General features: G+C 34.8%; 2 protein-coding genes across 2 annotated transcripts; one reads left to right on the top strand and one right to left on the bottom strand.

The window, feature by feature from the left end:
- Positions 1-11,415: 11,415 nt before the first annotated feature.
- LOC125186489 (UDP-glycosyltransferase 74E1-like) lies at positions 11,416-13,633 on the top strand. The gene is made up of 2 exons (XM_048082858.1): positions 11,416-12,210; positions 12,666-13,633. The coding sequence occupies exons 1-2, from the start codon at positions 11,560-11,562 to the stop codon at positions 13,398-13,400; spliced, it is 1,386 nt and encodes a 461-aa protein (XP_047938815.1). The 5' UTR covers positions 11,416-11,559; the 3' UTR covers positions 13,401-13,633.
- A 6,216-nt stretch (positions 13,634-19,849) lies between these two features.
- On the bottom strand, positions 19,850-20,542 carry LOC125189292. The gene is made up of 2 exons (XM_048086584.1): positions 20,143-20,542; positions 19,850-20,055 (listed from the first exon to the last, which is right to left on the bottom strand). Exons 1-2 carry the CDS (start codon positions 20,540-20,542, stop codon positions 19,850-19,852), a joined length of 606 nt encoding a protein of 201 aa, XP_047942541.1.
- Positions 20,543-21,300: the final 758 nt, after the last annotated feature.

The raw sequence follows: 21,300 nt of genomic DNA, 5'->3' as shown, positions 1-21,300 counted from the left end.
TGTTGGCAAATTGCACATTGCTATTGTCTTGTTCTGAAAATTTGGGGGGATGCACTTAGGCCATCCGCAACGCTATCTCTTATCCGTCTCTTAACCGTCTCATCTCTTCACTATTCATGGGCCCCACTGTACTTTTCAGCTCATCTCTTAACTAAGAGACAACACCTGCAACCCTCCATCTCTTAACCATCTCTTAACCATCTCTTAACTATTCATTCAATTTCATTTTTTATTTTTAATTCCAACAAATTCAATTAATAAAAAACACACTTCATTATAAATAAAATAAAATTACAATTTAAAATACATAAAAAAATAAAAAAGACATAATTAAAAAACTAGAAATTACAAATTGCACACTTAAACTCAAATAAAAAAAAATGGAGGCAAAGAAGCAGAAGAAGGAGTTCTCTAGTGACGATCATCTAACGGTTGCCAAATTTTGCCCAAATGTGCTCCATTAGATCCTCCTGGAGTTGGGCGTGGGCGGTAGAATCACGTGTCCTTGCCCGAATAGACAACCGCTCTTGCAAAGACGGATGCACTCCCGTTCGAGGCGGACTACTTGCGGTTGAGCTTCCCGGGGTTTCAGGGTCGAACCAATTTCCCGCCTCAGGTCCTTCGTCGGCGACAATCATGTTGTGCAAGATTATGCACGTATACATGATGTCGACCATATTCTCTATAAACCACTGTCGAGCCGGGGCTTTGATAATGTTCCATCGAGCTTGGAGAACCCCGAACGCTCTCTCCACATCCTTGCGAGCAGACTCTTGCTTCTGCGCAAAAAGAGACTGCTTTTCGTCCGTAGGCCTGTTGAACGTCTTCACGAAGGTTGGCCACTTCGGATAGATGCCGTCGGCAAGATAGTACCCCATTTTATACCGGCGATTGTTAGCGACGAAGTTGATGGCCGGCGCTTTACCATTCGGAACTTCAGCGAAGAGGTCGGAGTTGTTGAGCACGTTGATGTCGTTGTTCGAGCCGGGGACCCCGAAATACGCATGCCAAATCCATAGCCGGTAGTCGGCGACGGCCTCGAGTATAACGGTGGGGTGGGTGCCTTTGTGGCCGCTCGTGTATGACCCCTTCAACGCCACAGGGCAATTCTTCCATTGCCAATGCATGCAATCGACACTCCCGAGCATCCCGGGGAATCCGTGCACGTGTTCGTGAAGACGGAGCAGAAACCGACAATCTGCGGTGGTTGGCTTTTTCGAAATTCGGCGGTGAAGGCTGCCCGGACGCCTTTGCGAAGTTCAACAAACAAAGTCGCCCAGTGGATTCTCCGACGTGCAGGTATTCGTCGAACGCATCCGCCGTTTGTCCAAGTAGCAAGCTGACGGATCGCCGCAGTACATTTCTGGAGCGTCGTGTGGCTAGGACGACCAACAACGTCGAACCCTTCCCTGAAGAACTCTTCCCGTGCCGCCAATGTATTCGCGATATGCAAAAAGAGCGGGCGTGACATACGGAAACGGCGACGGAAGTAGATATCTCCCCACACCGGGTTCGGACTGAAGTAATCACGTTTCAACCTTGCGGCGGCTTCCTCCCGTTTACGGTGGATGTATGTCCGGCGTTGCCTAGGAGGCGCGGCGGCTTCCTCCTCCCTACGTCGATCTGCTTCTAGCGATTCTTCCATTATTCGACGCATTTGCTCAAATGGATCCATAATTGATTAAATTTAGGAGAAGAAAAAAATAAAGGAATGATTTTATAGAAGTGATTCGAGAGGAAAGAAAGAGAGATGAGAGGATAAATGTGTGTTTGTGTGTAATATGGAGAATGGAGAAGAGTATATATAGAATATATAAAAAAAAAAAAATTAAAAATTAAAATATTACCGTTCAACGGTAATATTTTTTTTTTATTTTTTTTTTTTTTTTTTTTTGAAAAATCTGATTTTTTAAAAAAAAAAATTGAATTATGACGTCATAAATCCGACGCCCACTCGCGGGTCGGCGAGTGGGCGTCACGCCACCAGCCCGCGCGCGCCACGTGGCGCCGGGCGCGTGTCTCGCGACCTCGAGACTTGCCTCGCCGGGACGCGTTGGGCGTCGAGACATCTCGTCTCGTCGAGACGAGACGGGAGCCGCAACGCTGTCTCGATGCCGTCTCGTCTCGTCGAGATGAGATCGAGTCCGCAACGAGGCAGCGTTGCGGATGCTCTTATCCTTTTATTTTGTTCTTTGTGATCTTCAACCTTGTCGTTTGCGTGCTTAAGTTAATAATGATAAAAAAAGTTAGTAATGATAAAATGATTTGCGGCTGATGTTGACGTCTTTGAATAAATAATGGAGTACTTATAAGTGATTTGCCAAAAGAAAGCACTCTCGAAAGTCTTACCATCAATTAATTAATTTTACAAATTTCGTTGAGATTTTTTTTGGTTTGAAAATAAATTCACAGGGTCGCCGTTCAACCACTCAATTTAACGTATAAACGTATACTATTAATTTGTGCAGATATTTGACTTTGATATTAGGCCGCAAAGAAAAATTTGATCGTGGATGGAATTAGTAAAAATTAAATTTGGATTAGTTTGCAGAGAGTGTTGGATACCATTTCGCAATGAACCTAATGGTTCAAGTTCACATTATTATAAAAAGTGTAAGAATAGGCAAGTTTAAGTTCCTGGTTGGTGAGAGACTATTTTAGACTCTCTGTTCCCGATCAGTAATATTGATAGCGAACTACATGAATTTTGATGTACTCCATTACATAATTTTGTAATTAAAGAAGATGTGGAGGAACTTTTTATGTAATAGATGATGCTCGCATATCATTTCGCAATATATACGTACTATATTATTATAAATTTGTACTTAAAGAAGTGATGGAGCAACTAAGTTTGTTTTTTTGTTTATATTTGCTACTATCATTATTATTTTATATTATTTATATGTTTATAAATAAAATTTACACATTAATTTCAAATTTAGTCTTCATTCCAATTAATCTGTTGACTAGCTTGAAATTGAATGTTAAGGTTATACTTGAAAATTCATAATTCGATAAAATTTTAACTCGAATAATCCATAAACTGAATAAAGATGTTCTAAAATTCGATGGACTGCAAAGTTTGAAGAGGTAATATCCGGGGGGACATCCCTACCTCACAGTCACACCAGCCACAGGAGGGTAGTTCAATGGTAATATTAATGGTTAACTAGGATTATTATTGTCATTTTGATTGAAACTTAGAAAGTAAGCATTTGATAAAATAAGTCATGATAAAGTAAACATCCTATTAAAAGACTATATGTGCCCAAAACGTAAGTATAAAACATAACCATATCTAATATCTTCATATGCAATTTCCATTCATACAAATCCCTTAATGTTTAATAGATTAAATTCATATTCAAGGAATAATTTTTATTAATGAAGTCATTGGTGTCATGTTAAGCCCGAGCACCAGAGTTTGCAAAAAAAACACGTTTAAGCTATTGGGCTTACATAAGAAAACAATTAAATGGGCTTACGTCATTTGGGCCCTTAATGCGATGGTTTTGAAGGATATAAATCGACCCAATTCGCTTATTTCTTTACCCAAAATTTAAGTACTGCTACAAAATTCACTCAATCGAATGAAAACTACATATTGATATGAAATGTTATCAAACTGTTACAATTAATAATTGAATCTATACAAAGCGAGTTTTGGAATTTTTTTTTAAAAATATTTATATGTTTTGTCCTTATTTTAAAATATCTATATATATATATATACTAATATAAAATGCGAGTTTTTGGCCATATTTGAATATTTAAAAGTTTTTGGTATGATATAAAGTGTGTCCAATATATAAAATTTGTATTGATTATCATAAGCTAAGCTGCCGTTATACTCAAGATTATGCATTTGTGTATAAATGTAGATCTTATATGTAAATATTGATGAGGCCGTTTTCTATCTAAAAATTGGTGACATTTATTATTTGCTAGAAATTTATGTTATATTTCAATAGATATAATGAAGGATTATAAATTTTCTCACATCATGAGCATTATCCACCACAATAATATGATCCAGTCAAAAGTTATATTCATGCACATTACTTAGTAACGTACTCTATATTTATATACATTAAAAATAATTGAATTTCAATCATTATGTCATTACATTAAAAATAAAAGGTTTTAAAAATTTATTATACATAATTGGAGAAGTGAAAGGTTTTTTTTCAACTATAAATATATGATATGTGTTGGCTCTAAACCCACACACTCATTCCTGTTATTTCTTATTTCTATGGCATTTGTCACTGAATTTTTAATAAACTTTATTATATTTGGTTTCATTTTCCTATATATTTTATTCTACGGTCTCCTATAAACGTGATTTGATTAGCTCTCATTGTTTATGTAATTGCAAGAATTATATACACTACGTGAATTGTGGTGTTGGAGGCAATTGCTTACGTGTAAAATTAACTTTTTTATTTAAGTATGAGATTCGTAGTTTACATCCTCTCACTCACTACGTTATTTCGTATTTCTATGGCATTTATCACTGAATGTCTAATAAACATTATTCTTTGGTTTCATCTTCCGATAATCTTTATTCTTTATTCTATGGTTTTCTATAAATGTGATTGCATAAATTTGATCAACTCATTGTAGGAATTATAATAAACTACGTGAGTTACGGTGTTGAAAACAATAGTTTAAGCAAAACATTAAAAAATTTTTTTATGGAAGTATGAGTTTTGTAGTTTATTTTGAGAATTGATATTGAAATGTAACCTTTCCTTCATTCAATTACAAATGTAAATATTAATATAATATGCCTTCTAATAAAATTGGATGTCGAATTGGATGTCGAATTATCAGTTGACCGCAAATAAGGAGGAAATGGGTTGCGTAAGTATATTTATTTAATGTGTAATTATTTTTAGGCTCTGCCTTGGAAATAATTACATGCACAACTATTGTAACAAATATATCTTTTTTTCAAAACATAATTGTGTGACATATTTTGAAAATTTTAATTTGTATCAACGAGGTTGATAGTACTTGTGATTCCACGGTTGATAATGTATACAATTTTTTTTTCAAAACTTATAAACTAATATGTTATTTATAAAAATTTTATATGTACCACGTACTTAATTACTCATTTTTACATTTTAAAGTCTCTTTAGTATTGATGATTATTGTTGTGTATTAATTTTTTTATGTGAATGGTATTCAAGTGTTTATGTTCCATTGATAAAATATAAAATTATGACTATTGTTTTGTGATAGAGATAAAAAATTGGTCATTGGAACTTTGAATAATTTTATAAATAATGCAGATTCCATATCGTTATCTTAAATATGTGTATGCACTTGGTTGATTTCTAAATTTGTTGTAATGTTTTTGGGGTTGTACATTTTAAATTATTTTATGTGTTTGTGATTTTTAATCTTTAGATAAATAGTTGTATCGGATTTAAAAATAATTAATTTTAAATAGAAATTTATTTTACGAAATTAAATCGATCCGTGCATCGCACGGGTGTGATACTAGTTTATAAGTTACGGACCAATTTGAATATTTTAAGTAACGCTCATGAATATTTATTTAGATATTTTAATGAGCATCTGACTCATTCTTAAAGCACTACAATGACTCATTGGTGGTTACAAATATTTAAATAGAATAAAGAGCATTTAACAAATTTCGTAACATATATTGTCTTGATTTTATAATTTATGATGTTTTAATTCCATGATCTCTCATGTACTAATTTTGTATCTATAAAAGGCACAAAGCTATGGATGAAATACACACTAACAAAACATTCTCCATTCTCTCTCAAGCTCTCAACATTTTATTGCACATTTTAGAAACATTGTTTTGCTCGATTTCGGAGCCCCATCAAGTTTATAGGTATCTAGCAGGTTTGAGATGTTATATACGTTAGGAGGAAGTCGTTTCATCTTTGGGGAAAATACGTCAATCCGAGAGCACTAACCGTGATGTAATTTGTCTTACGGAAAGAGGATTTTTCTTGGCTAAATTTTCATTGTAATTTCCATTTCATTTATTGTTGTTTTTTTTCTTTGATTACAATAGTTAGAGTACCGCGTGTATATGGTTCCAGAATTTTATCCCAATATTTCTTACAGTTCTTAGAGAGGAAAGAATTGTCACATCCTTAATTCAAACATACATAGTATTTATCTTCATCTTTACACAATTTATTATTTTTAGTAGAGAAATATAAAGGAATGTTTTAAACATATTTTTCAAAAATGTCAATACTTAATATAGTCTCTTTAGCATTGTCCAAATAATTGTGTTTGTCTTAATTCCGGTTTAAATATGTTTAATTTAATGTCTTTAGGTGTAAAATGAAAAAAATGGGAGTTTTGGGAATATTCACAAGATTGTCATTATAAAATTTTGTAATATTAATGAAAAATAAATACGTCTTTGATTAATTTATATAAAATTAAACGTGGGACGTGAGTGGGTCATGGGGAGTCTTTGCCTCTTCACCTCGTTTGTAACTGTCATTCCATTACCATAATTTTGTGGTGTAAGGTATATTAATTTTATGACCTTTCATGTTATTCGTATAGGATTTGTATGCGGCGTATTTGTTAGGATTGCAGTTGCCCATCATGGTTTACGTCTTCCCCTTTTTTGGTATAGGTGGAAAGAAAAGGTCGTCAATCTACTATGACCTATGGAATATCAAATATTTGAGTAAATTCAAGTGGGATGATCTCAAAGAGGATACGGGTAATTTGATCGAATCATGCATAATATATTCTTCATCTTTACGCAATTTATTATTTTTATATATCTATTGTCACTCACATTACACTTATATTAAGTGATAAAAAAAAATATTTGATCATTAATATGTACTCCCTCCGTTCCCGATTAGAAGTCACACTTTGACCGGACACGGGTTTTAAGAAATGTAAAGAAAAATTGGTTGAAAAAGTTAATGGAATGTGGGACCCATTTTTTTTATATTGGTTTTATAATAAAATGTGAGTTAATTGAGTTAATGGAATGTGAGACCTACTTACTATTTATGGTAAAAATGAAGTGTGACTCTTAATTGGGGACGGACCGAAATGGAAAAGTGTGACTCTTAATGGAGGACGGATGGAGTATTTTTCAATACTTAAGTAGGATATTTTTGCGATGGAAGAATTGTCATGTACACATGGAAGTAAGAGATAGCTCTGGAATTTTAATAATTTGCGTAAGCTATAAAGAAGGAAGCAGACTTTCCTATCCTATTTGTGAATAGGTGTTACTGTCACTTTGTGGTAAAAAAAGAAGACGAAGTGGAGATTCTACAAACTATAAATATGGAGAAGTGAGAAAGTATTTTTTTTGTTATTGTCTTAATTGGAAAGTAAATGGTTGGAAGAGGGGAAGTGAAATGATTTTTGGAAAACAATTGATAAGTCGTATTCTAAGCCTTGGTTACTGGTCAGTATGTCGTGAAATGCATGTATTATCTGCAAAACAGTTGCTCAAGTGTGCAGGATTAAAGGATCCAAGTTAGTAGGAGACGATTCGGGTGACGCAAGTGAAAAGGGCGCCGGAAGGGTGCGATACTGACCAGGATGCATGGCAGAGAAAAGGCTCGAGATGGAGAAGGAGGATAGCTGGGATGATCATTGGCAAGGGCAAAAAGGTCAAAATGCGGAGGAAGTCTACCCTAAAAGCAAGGGCAAGCCTCCCTATAAAAGAAGCCACTTGGAGAGAGAGAAGAGATCGCACTTAGAGTTCGCCCTTAAGTCCAACCACCACACTTAGTTAGAATTCTCTCTAGAAGATCAGTTCCTTCAGCATTATCCTATCTCTCGTTCCTCGCCACAGCCATGATCACTTGACGTCCAAGAGTCTGCCGGAGAAGTCATCGGTCCACCGTTCCAGCCAGTTATCGTAGTAGTGTAGTAGTATCATCGCCCGGAGTGGCACAAACAATCTTAATCGCTTTCTTAGTTTAAAGTTTACTTGTTTTCATCGTTGGTTATTTGCAAACACTCATCGTTGTTGCTCTTTTGAAGTACTTTATTATTTTCCAACATTTACGTTATGAAGTTTCTATTTCGCATGTCGCTTTGGTTCGAGTTTGCTTCATTCTGCCTAGGAAAGTTAGATCTAGTTATTGCTTTTAATTTCTGAGTGCTTTCTTATCTGGAGTTGTTGATTCGAAGTTGTAGCTATGTTTAGTCAAGTTTTCGTGCATGAGTTTCTTTTCTGCGCCGTGATTACCACCTTGCATGTCAGTCAGTAGAAGTAAAGTTGCAGTTTCACCGTTTAATTTAAGTTTGAGCATTTAAATCGATGGATCTTGAGTTTGAATTTATGAATCTGAAGTTTAGTTATGGTGTTTGTGTTTATCTGAATTCTGTTAATACTTGGTGAAGAAGAAAACGTCAAAATCAACTTTAGTTTGAACCACTTTACTTTTAAGTTACTTTTGCTTTTGTTCCCTACTTTTCGGATGTACTGCCCAGACCTGTCAGAGAACCACCCAGCCACCAAATATGCCTTGTAGTCTAATTTTCCTCTTTTAGTAACTGTCTACTTTCCATATGTCTCTGAGACACCTTGTCCCCTACTTTCACGAACACCACCACATGCCTGTTATTTTTACTCCTACTAGTCAGTAGGGTGCCACCTTTATTTCGTGTCTAGGTAAAATCTCAACCCAAGCGTGGTAGCTAACCAAAACACCCAGGAAAGTCACCGCAGTTATCAAAACGTGTCCATCCTCGTGGGATTCGACCCTTACCTCCATTATACTAATCAGTAGAAGTGGGTTGAGGAAATTTGTTTGAAGCCAGGTCCCGGTTATCGTACCAACGACTCAACTGGGTCGGGAATCTCTTCCTGATCAGTTGGATACACTCCAATTCACATACGAAAAACCACAAAATTGAAGAGGAAAAAACCTGACTGTCAACAATTTATATTGAAAGTTTCATTGTTCAATTCCAACATATTTGTGAATCCATTTTCAATGGTTAATATTCCATTTTCAATGGTTAGTATTCTTTTAATCAAGGAAATGTTAAAGTGCATTTTAATCTTAAAGTGAAAAACATTTTTTAAATTGCATTACGGTGCTATTGATATCATATATTTTTTATATCATGATCTTAGTTTGATCTCAACGTAGGTTTTTGTCCAAAAAGTGTATGTAATATAAAATCATTAAATTGAATAATCAAATTTATAAATATTTAAAGAATAGTATGACCGTGGTGAGATACTAGTAGTATTAATAGTCCGGTTTATCTAATGGGAGTACACATATTTAGGAGTGAGATCCTATTCAAACATTTAGGAATACCGAATGAAAATCCAAACCTTAAACGTACTCCCTTCCTGAAATTTTATCACATTTTTCTATTTCTATTCGTCCTATAAAATTTGTCATATTTTACTTTTTTACTATTTTTGATAGTAGACTCACATTCCACTAACTTATTCTCACTCACACGCTACCAACTTTTTTAACCCACTTTTTATTACATTTCTTAGAATCTGTGCTCGCTACCAACTTTTTTAACCCACTTTTTATTACATTTCTTAGAATCTGTGCTCAGTCAAACTGTGATACAATTTAAGGAACGGAGGAGTATTGACTACCTAAGTCATAGTATGACCAAAAGAGGAGGCAAATTGCGAATTTGCAAGCAATAGAAAATTACAAAAGATAGCGTGACAAACACCTATTTTGCAACCAGTGTAGGAAAATTGTGAAAGCTGACACCAGCAATGTATGTAGTGTTAGAATTGTCATCTAAAAACCTAATAAAATTTGGACTTTGCCCAACTTTGTAGCTAATATTTTCTTGTAGGATCCACATGTGAAGTTCCCAATAAGACAACTTTTTTGTCGAGACACTTTTAACAAAATGAAAAAATATTTTCATTTTAAGATGCTAGACTGTAACCAAAAACAAATTTACAAACGGACGCATATCCGAGCAATATTTAGATTTTGTGTTTCACTATTATTGATTAATTTTCATTTAAAAAAAACATATTTATTTTCTTATTTCTCATAATTACTCTTTTTCATTTCTCTATTTTATTTCCTCTTTTATTTAATTTTCTATCCAATGTCATCATAGTTCATCTTTTAGCCTTTAACTTATATGCCCAAAATAATTCACTCACTCGTAGCAAGACAAGGAAGATAATCTTTATGTCACATCCATCCAAATATTGTTAACCACTCATAGAATAATTCACCTCTTATTGTATCTCTTGTTCTCTGTCACGAGTTTTATTTACTTGTCTAATAATAATAGCAGTGGCGGACGCAGGATTTTTATACTGGGGGTCCAAATTACTATTAATGATAATTGCATATTTTTAATGTTAATGATTTTAGAAGCAACACAACATATTACGAAACTGTGAGAGAGATGAATGAGAGTGATAAATAGTTTGAGTGAGCACCATAAATTAAATACACATACGATGAAATGTTGACATTGAAATAATTAAAGAAAACAATTTATAAATTAATGATTATTAATTTGTGATCTTATAATAATAACATTTACATAAATAATGAAAAATAAACAAAACTTATAGTTTAAGGAAATAAAAAATAATATACTATTAATTAATTAATTATTAGTTAATAAACTATAAGAAAATAAAAAACAACATTAATAAATTAAATTAGTTATGAGAAATAGGGAAATACAAATTAAATAAAAAAGATAAAAATTAACAAAGGAACTAGAATTAGAAATAAGAAAGTCAAGAAACGCCAACAAGAGGAATCGAACCTGTAACCTCAGCCATCCAGCCAACTGAGCTAACAAGTTACTTGGCTCGTGATGTATAACTATACATAATATAGCAAATAACCAAATGGATGGGGGTTCCAAGGAAATCCCATGGCCCTTAATAAGTCCGCCTCTGAATAGTAGTATCCTTGTAGGATAGAACAAAATAGTGAAGTTTCCAACTGAGACACTATTTTGGTACTGTGACACTATTACCGCGTCGAAATATTTCAATACTTTAACAAAATGAAAAAAAAAATTCAAAAAATCAATTTTGATAATCGTATGTAGTTGTATCATTTTAATAGGACTGCAAACTGTATCGAAAAACAAATTTTCAAATGAACGCATGTGCAAGCAATATTTAGATATTTTGTGTTTCACTATAAATAATTGATTTTCATTTTTAGAAAAAAAAATATACTTACTATATTTTCTTCTATTTTATTTTTTCTCATAATTACTCTTTTTTCATTTCTCTATTTTATTCTCTCTTTTATTTTATTTGATCCATTTAACTCGATAAATGTCACCATAGTTCACCTTTTAGCCGTAACTCATGCCCAAAATAAATGTGTTCACTTACAGTGACACCGAGGAAGAACTAATCATCATGCCACCTCTATCCCCAACATTTTTACAACCGCTGATAGAATTCACCTCTTATCCATAACTTGTCTAAATCTTCCAATGTTCTATATATAACCTTACCTAGTACACATGATCACACCCCAACCATCCTAAAGTCTAAACAAACCACCTAAATCCAAACAGAAAGAAATGGATCAAAAAATAGAACACAAACCACACTGCCTAATCCTTCCATATCCAAGCCAAGGCCACATAAACCCCTTGATCCAATTCTCCAAACGCTTAGCCCACAAAGGCATCACAATCACCTTCGCCGTACCACAAGACGTCCTCACCTCCGCCACCGCCGACATCTCCGCCTCCATCGCCGTCGAAACCATCTCCGACGGCTACACCTCCGCCGCCGCCAGAGCCGACGCCGACCCTCGGGAGTATGTAGCCACCTTAAAAAAGGAAGGGACGGAGTCAGCGTCCCGGCTCATCGAGAAGCTTCGAGAAGGCCGGGGCCGGGCCGTGGACTGCGTCGTCTACGACGCCTTCTTGCCGTGGGGGCTGGCCGTGGCGAAGAGTAAAGGCCTGTTTGGTGCGGCCTTCTTCACGCAGCCGAGTTCTGTTAATGCTGTCTACTACAACGTGTTTAAAGGCTTGCTCAAAGTTCCGGTAACGGACAAGGAAACCGTGCTTCCCGGGCTGCCGCCGTTGGCGCTCTCGGATTTGCCGTCGTTTGTTGTTGACCAGGAGAAGCATCCGGGCGTGTTGGAGCTGCTGGTGGGCCAGTTTGATGGTGTGGAGGATTCTGATTTCGTGTTTGCTAACTCGGTTTACGAGCTTGACCAAGAGGTACGTGGCTAGTCTTTTGGAATAAGTCATTTGAGTTGGATTGGATTTGAAAGAAAATGGAATATACTTATTAGATTTTTTTATTTTTTTTGCTTGGTTGGTTTTGTTTCCAATGTCACATGTAGCATAGAATTGAACTAATTTGGGACCATCTGTTAATTATCATCCTTAAATATGGTATAATTAGGTTTGAGATTTTTAGATTGCCATAATTAGAAGATTCAACGTCTCATACTAATGCAGCAGAGAGAGTCTCTTTTCCTAATTTAATATAGCTCAGATTTTTTCACTAATCAGGTAGCTACTTAATTCCTAACTAATATGTCAAAATAAAAAATACACCTTCGGAACCCCTGTTCTATATATGATGATATATTGAGTTTTGAGACAATTGCTAAATAAATTACAATTTTTAACGTAACTTATGTAGTACTTAATTGGAATCTTTGTTTCAGGCAAATGAATGGATGAAAAAATCAATGTCAGTAAAAACAATTGGACCAGCCATACCTTCTATCTACCTAGATAAAAGATTACAACATGACAAAAGTTATGGTCTTAGTTTGTTGAAGCCAGATGACATTTGCTTGAGATGGCTACAACAAAGATCACCTAAATCAGTTATCTACGTCTCCTTCGGTAGTATTGCCGAATTGGAAAAGCGTGAAATGGAGGAATTGGCAACGGCCCTTAAGCTAACCGGAAAACACTTCCTATGGGTGGTCCGATCCTCGGAGGTGTCGAAGCTCCCGGAAAATTTCGCGGACGAAGCCTCGGATAAGGGGCTAATCGTGTCATGGTGCTCGCAGCTTGAGGTACTTGCTCATAACGCCATAGGCTGCTTTGTGACGCACTGTGGGTGGAACTCGACTCTGGAGGCACTGAGCCTCGGGGTCCCGATGGTGGGGGTCCCGTGGTGGAGTGATCAGGCTACGAATGCAAAGTTCGTTATGGATGTTTGGAAAATGGGAGTGAGGGCTTACCCCAATGATGGAGGTGTTGTTGGGCATGAAGAATTGGTTCGTTGCGTAAATTGTGTGATGGAGGGAGAGAGAGCGGAAGAGATGAGAGAGAATGCAAGGAAATGGAAGGAGTTGGCAAAGGGAGCTGTTGATGAAGGGGGGAGTTCAGATAGAAATATTCAACAATTTATTTCTACTCTGATGGGTGGAGCCACGTCACAAAAATAATCAGACTCTTAATTATCAATATATCTTTAGCAAATAATTGAAAATTTCATGTATTTCAGTGATAGATTGATGTGAACTTGTATCTCTTAATATATGTATAATGAGAATTGTTAACTCGATATTATAAGGCTGAGTGAAGATCTCTACCTTATTTGAGCGTAATGTGAGCGCTTAAATCCAAATCAGCCATATTCCTTATTTAATTGCATCATTAGTTTTTATTCTTTTTATTATCTTTTCATGGCCAATTTATTAATTTATCATTTTGTATTTTATATTCAATCTCTTTTCTTCAAACACCTAAATACTGCCGCCCTGTGTTTCACTTTTCGTCAACAACGTTTCTCTATTTTAAACTTAAGGTTACTTGGTTGTCTCTTCCGATCTCTCTATTTCTATGTTATATTTTATATTTCGATCTCTATATTTCTATTTAAAAAGTCACAGTTGATACTGATACTCTCTTCATCATATAATAAGAGTCACATTTTATCATTTTGGTATGTCAAGGATAAGAATCACATTTCAATTTTATCATAAATATTAAGTTAAGTAGGTCTCACATTCCATTAACTCATTTCACTCACATCTATTATAAATCGAATATAAAAAAATGAACTTCATATTCCACTAACTTTTTCAACATATTATTTTTTATATTCTTAAAACTCGTTCTCACACAAATCTGACTTCTATTGTTGGACGGAGAAAGTACTCGTCCTGCTTAAGATGACACGTTTTTCTTTTTAGTTTGTCCCAACTAAAATGACACATTTCCTTTTTTTGGAAATTTTCTCTCTCCAATTAATACACTCAACCATTTTTTCTCATTTCTATTAAAATATCCATCTTTCTTTATCTCTCTAATTTAATACTTACACCCACATTTTCTCTCTCCAATTAAACACTTTAACCAATAACTCCTAAAATCTTGTGCCGGCTAAGCAATGTGTCATCTTAGCCGGGACGGAGGGAGTAATATTTACTCCCTCCGTCCCATTGAAGATGATCCACTTTCCTTTTTGGTTTGTCCCAATCAAGATGGCCCATTCCTACAAATGAAAACACGTTTATTTCTACTTTATTCCCCTTCTCTTACTTTTCTCTCTCCACTTAACACAAAATAAAACTACCTAAAATCATGTGCTGCCCAAGAAAAGAGTCATCTTCCTTAGGACGGAGGGAGTATTTCACTTATTACATTGGAAGCATACTTTTTCTTCACCATATAAAATGAAAGAAAATTATCAACCAAGACTTTTTAGAAACAATAATGCTATGCGGCCACAATGTGGCTGGCCACACAGTGGTATTTCTATAAATAATTGCAAAAGTAATATAATAAAATAATAGTTTTAGATAGTGCTTAACTAGTTTTACACAATCACTCTTTCCTTCCAATTTTGGAGAGAGAATACATATTTAATTTCAAATTAAATGTTGAAACTAATCTCTGTCTTTACTAATTACAAACTCTATTTCCCAAAAATAATTATTATCGGATCCTAATGATGTATGTATGTTTATTGCACAATTAATCTTGAATTAATTAAGCATGTACGTTTATTCCATATCAGAAATTTTCCATTATAATTAAATAATTTTTTCACTTAGGAAAGTTCCATTATAGTCGAGGTAATTAACATTTTTTTCACTTTAATTTATTTGTTTTCTTACTTTACTATTTACTTTATTCACTTTTTTTTAGTCCATTCGTCCTACAAGAATATATATTTTTTCCTTTTTGATTAGTTCAACAAGAATATGTACTTTCTAATTTTAGAAATTATTTTTTCTCTAGTGACGTGAGATCCATTCTCTACTAATAATATTTTAATTAGTGACGTGAGATCCATTCTCTGCTAATAATATTTTAATTACTTTTTTTCTCTACCCCTCTCTTATTTTACTAATTTTGTATTAAAATCGAGACGAACCCAAATGCATATTCTTTAAGGCTTTAAGCCAGAAAGAGTATTTTAACGGATTGAATAACATTTACTTTAACACTCCAAAATGGATAAGTCTAATCATATGATTACAAATTAAATTATACTAGTAACTACGATTCTAAAAAAATAATACTCCCTCTATTCCTAAAAATTTGTTACTTATTTTCTTTTTCGTCCGTCCCTAAAAATTTGCCACCTTTCACTTTAACCATTTTTTTTATAATGGATCACAATCCACTAACTCATTCTCACTCATATTATATTATAAAACTAATATATAAAAATAGAACCTGCATGTCACTAACTTTTTCAATCAATTTTTTTATTATATTTATAAAAACTCGTATCGAATTAAATGATGTTAAATTATTAAGAACAGTGGGAATAATAAGAATAAGTACTACTAGTAAATTAAAGTAACAGAAATGGCTATAGTTTGATATGTGTAACATAATGTCATTACTTAATATATTTAATTATAAATTTATATACTCCTTTGTAGTTTATTATATACATTAATATTAAGTAACATTATGGTGTATGAAGTTATTATTATGAATTCTTCTTAATCAAATTATTATAATATGGGGTAGTATCTTAAATTAATATTAATAATACGTATTTGTATTAATATTGTATAAAAGTTATTATTTATGATTATGATATTACGTATAGTATATATATTGGTAATCCTATATATTTACTTATTATATTTATGATGTATTGAATTATTGTAAATTATTAATAAATTTTAAAAATATTGCATGTTAAGACTAAATGAAATCCCAAATTTACAATTGAATTGAATAACAATTGAATGAAATTTACTAGTATGAACTAAAATACAGACTACGTTACAAACTTATTACATTAAAGCGGAATATCAATTTTCCCATCAAACTAAAACAATATAAACTAAAAAATTAATAAAAATGTAAGTAAATAGTAGTATTTATTTTCAATTAAATATACTAGTGATATTACTTTTAATTGGAAATGCCTTACTATTTTAATATTCCGTTTCCACTGCCTTTTGTATATTAAGTCACCTTCATGAACAAATACTATGACTAAGACGAAATAAAATCTTAGAAAATAAGAGAAGAAATAATTACTACTAGTATAGAACGTATATATAAAGCAGCAAATGTTTCTTGATGATTTAAAGCAAAGGGTAAGATAGTCATGGAATTTTGATACTTTCTAAGTGCATTAAATTTGATTGTAAAATCTGATTATGGCCAAGCCATAATGTGGCCATTTAGCATCACCCTCTTAGAAAAGGATTCGAGAAGATGATAACTCTTATCTATCCAATGAAGAAGAATTGTAACAAAATTAATAAACTGGGGTTTGCCAGAATTGAGAAACATGACACAAAAAAGTTGATGTTGAAAAAGAACTACAAAGAGAGATGATTTGGGAAGAATACAAAGCGGCGTGATGTTGGGAATCTGCAGAGAAAAAAAATGAAAAATATATGTTGGGAATTAATTGCAATGAAGCAAACTTGAGCAGTGAAAATTTGTAGAAAGAGAGGTAAATGAAAGATAGTAGAATTGAAATGGAATAAAAAAGATACGGAAAAGAGAACAGAATATAAGTCTAACTAAATTGGTAGTATAATTTTAAACACTAAAAATAAGGAATGTGGCTGACTTGGATTTAGGCGCTCACATTACGCTCAAATAAGGTGCGCAGCAGATCTTCACTCTATAAGGCTGGGTTAAACTCAAATCCGACTTAAATATCCAAAATTCGAATATTCGGGTAAGAATTGAAAATTATAATCCAATTAAGTTTCAATTCGTTTAATATGCATTCTGAATAAACCTATTCTGAAATCAGATGAACTAACTCAATTGGCATCGCTCTCGCATACATCATGTGTGTGGATGTATTAGTTTTTTTTTTTTTTTTTTTCTTACAATTAGTCATGGTACAAACTAGCCGTATTATTTATTTATTTTGATACGTTTTAAAAGTTTTATCGTTTTTCCATTAAGTTCGAAGAGGCAGTCTCGAGTGCACGCACCTACCTCATGCGATCCACGAGAAATTAATATACAAGGAACAATTTTTAGTAATGAAGTACTCCAATTGGGTATAAGCGCTTGTAATGCCCAAGCACTGGATTTTCATCACTATTTCTCATAAAGTATTGGCCCATTTTTAATTCGAGAAAAACACGTTTAAGCCATTGGGCTCAGTGCACGAATAATGTTTATAATTTGACTACCTAAGTCCATATGAAACAAATTAAAGTATATATAAGATAGGCAAATCAAATACTACTACCTCTTTTGCAATCAGCATAGGAAATTTGTGAAAATCTTGACACCGGAAAATGTAGTGTTCGAATTGTCATCTAAAAACCTAATCATATTGGACTTTGCTCATCTAAAAACCTAAATTTGCAAATTAGCTTATAGTTTTTCTCTTCTTCTGTCACAACTTTTTATTTCTCTTGTCCAAATCATTCTATCATATCCTTGTAGGATCCACTGGACAATACAGTAAAGTTCCCAACTAAGGCAATTTTTTGTCTTGAGACACTATTAAGGGCAAAATATCTCAATACCTAATGAAATGAAAAAAAATCGATTTTGATAATCGTAGTTGTTTTTATTTTAATGGAGTAGATTTTTCACTGTAACGAAAAACAAATTCACAAATGGACGCATATCCTAGATAGTAATTGATAAAATAATTTAAAGAAAAAAGTACGACTTAATAAAAAAGAAAAAGAAACACAAAGCCACAATGGTGATACATTGGCTTAAATTGTAGGAGGAAATGTTGAGAACCTATATTATGAGTTCAAATTAAATTATACTATTACTCCCTTCATCCCAAATAATTTGGGACAGTTTGACCCGTCACGGATTTTAAAAAATCTAATGGAAAATGAGTTGAAAAAGTTGGTGGAATGTGGGTTCTACTTATAAATTATTAGTTTTATAATAAAATATGAGTAGAAATGAGTTAGTAGAATATGTGGTCCACTACCAAAAATGATAAAAGTGAAATGAGACAAGTTATATGGGGGTCCGAAATAAAATACTGGATCGAATTATCTGGGGACGGAAGGAGTATAATCCAAGGTGTCAATATAGAAATATACTAGTAGATGTAGTATAAATTGTACTCTATATATTATAATTGGCACATAAGCTTTATGATTAATAGCCGACATGGATATGAGTCAGAGCAAGTGTGGTCCAATCATACGTTGCCAAATTACTTTTTTCGCTTTATTCAAAATATACTCTGTTTTCTTTTTAATTAACTAAGAAGTAGGAATTTAATATATTTGTTTAATCTGAAGAAAACTCATAGTATTATTTTTAAATTAAAAAATTTCCATCTCTACGTGTCCCTTAACTGTGATTTTAAAATCTGTCTTCTGCATCTAATAAATCAATAAGTATAATTGTAGGTGTAGTATTGTTTTTACACAATCTAATTATTCACTAGAACGTTAGTAAAGGAAAATGTACTAGTACAAAGGCTTATAGTGTATTTAATCAAATTTTAGAACAAGTTAACATTAATAGCACAATTAATTGACAACCTAATATTTCCAGATTCATGCTTGTATTTAAAAGAGATGGACTTTCTTAACTTTCAAATCGATCAAAAGTGTTTAACATGAATTGAGTATGCAATGTCTGCTTTAGTGTTTAGCCACTAACATGATTACAGTCGTCACAAACCAATTATACTTGTTTTATGTCGAATTTATGGCACATAACTCCACTTGTCACTCTATACAAATAAGAAACATCTTTGGTAATGGGGTTTACTCAGAGCATCCATTATAGGTGGACACTTTTTTGTGACACTTTTTGGTGGATAATTTTTTTTTTTTTCTCATAGCCACTTTTTATTTGTCCACAGCCATAAAAAAAAGTGTCCACAGCAATAGTGGACACTTTTTTTAGCCATATTTCACTTTATTTTATTTGTTGTATATTTTAATTCAATTACAATTAAAATTATCGGACTAAAAATAATTAGAGAAAAACAACTAGTGCAATAAAATTAAAATTGAAAACTAAATTTTCGTCGGATTAAAGTGAGGGGAAAATTAGAACGAAAATTTGATCTACGGAAAATCACACATGTTCTTCACGCTACGCCGCCTCCCCTACGTGCTCAGACCTCTTCAATCAAATCGACCTGGAGTTGGTCATGTGTTGTGTTCCTGCGTATATCAGCGAAACGTTGGATCAAATATTCATTACTACGTGGTACACCAATCTGTATCGGCGTGGAGGCAACGCCGTGACTTGTACTTGCACGATCTTCCGGTGCCCAACGTTCTTCAGCAAATCCTTCATCTTCTATTATCATATTGTGCAATATGATACATGCTACCATAATATCCGCGACATCATCTTCGTGCCAAACTCGTGTCGGGCAGCGTAGAATGGCCCATCGCGAATGGAGCACACCAAAAGCTCGCTCAACATCTTTCCTAGCGGCCTCTTGTTTTCACGCAAAATATTGTCTCTTCGCTCCAGCCGGTTGGCGAAGTGTCTTGACGAATATGGGCCAACGAGGGTATATTCCATCTGCCAAATAGTATCCCCTGCGATACTGCGTGCCATTTGCTACAAAACTGATCTCTGGACCCTCTCCCCGGCACTCATCATTGAAGATAGGCGACGACTGCAGAACGTTGATGTCGTTGTTCGAACCTGCAACACCGAAATACGCATGCCAGATCCGCAAACGGTAGTCAGCAACGGCTTCGAGGATCATCGACGGATGTTTCTGCTTGAAACCGGTAGTGAACTGGCCTTTCCACGCCACCGGGCAGTTTTTCCACTCCCAATGCATGCAATCAATGCTGCCCATCATCCCGGGGAAATTGTGCACCGCACCGTGCATATCTAGCAGTCTCTGGCACTCATCAGGGGTTGGCTTTCGTAGGAACTCCGGACCAAAGACTTCCCGAATGCCCTTACAAAACTGCCGGAGCACATTTAGACTAGTCGTCTCACCCATCTGTAGGTATTCGTCGAACATATCAGCCGGTCCGGCATAGGCAAGCTGCCTAATTGCAGAGGTGCATTTCTGCAAAGTAGACAGTCCGATCCGGCCAGTGCAATCACTCCGGAGCGTGAAGCACTCGAACCGGTCCGCCAATGTCGTCACTATATGGGTAAAGAGCGGTCGCGACATTCTGAAACGCTAACGAAAAATCTCAGCCGGGTAACGAGGGTCAGCGCTAAAGTAGTCGGCCATAAGCCGCTCAGCCGCTCCGACATGGTCTCGTGGGATTGTCCGACGATGACGAATCTCACGAGGGATCGCCGCCGCCGCCTCCTCGTCGGCCTCCCTCTGCACCTCTTGAATCAAAGAATACCATGCTTGATTTCACAAATCATCCATAATTGAAAAGTTTTTAAAGATAGAAAATTTGGATAGAAAGTGAAATGGGTGTGAAGATGTGTGTGGAGAGAAGATGAAAATGGGAGGAATATTTATAAAAAAACCATTACAAATTCGAAATTTAAAAAAAAAAATATTTAAACCGGCGACCGCCGCGCCGGTTTCGCCGCACAACCGCTGCGCTTCTCTCTCCTCCGGCCCGTCCTCGCCGCAATCGCGGCGAATGCCCGTCCGCCCCCGGGGCGGACGCCTCCTCTGCTATAGCCCGCCGCGGCTAAGCCGCAAACGGGGCGGCCGGCGCGCCGCCCCTATAGTGGATGCCCTTAGAGCATCCGCAATGGTACATAGGCCAGCAATAGGCCAGCAATAGGCTAGCCATTCTCTCCCCTGCCACGTCGGCAACACTAAAAAATCCACCTGCCACATCGATTTAGGCCAGCCATAGGCTAGCCATAGGTCAGCCGTAATAAAAATAATTCAAAATATACTACATTTACGGAATTAAAATCACGATTAAATTACCGAATTAAATTTACGAAACATATACG

The sequence above is a fragment of the Salvia hispanica genome, chromosome 5 (assembly GCF_023119035.1).
Source record: "Salvia hispanica cultivar TCC Black 2014 chromosome 5, UniMelb_Shisp_WGS_1.0, whole genome shotgun sequence".
In the NCBI taxonomy this organism is placed as follows: Eukaryota; Viridiplantae; Streptophyta; class Magnoliopsida; order Lamiales; family Lamiaceae; genus Salvia; species Salvia hispanica.
The sequence above is the reverse complement of the archived record's forward strand: the minus strand, read 5'-3'. Positions and strand labels throughout refer to the sequence as shown.

Excerpts from the sequence above, each read along its gene's own strand:
- LOC125186489 (XM_048082858.1), top strand. The coding sequence starts at position 11,560 with ATGGATCAAAAAATAGAACACAAACCACACTGCCTAATCCTTCCATAT. Across the intron at positions 12,211-12,665 it reads TTTACGAGCTTGACCAAGAG|GCAAATGAATGGATGAAAAA; the intron begins GTACGTGGCTAG and ends TCTTTGTTTCAG.
- LOC125189292 (XM_048086584.1), bottom strand. The coding sequence starts at position 20,542 with ATGTCGCGACCGCTCTTTACCCATATAGTGACGACATTGGCGGACCGG. Across the intron at positions 20,056-20,142 it reads GAAAGGCCAGTTCACTACCG|GTTCGAACAACGACATCAAC; the intron begins GTTTCAAGCAGA and ends TCGGTGTTGCAG.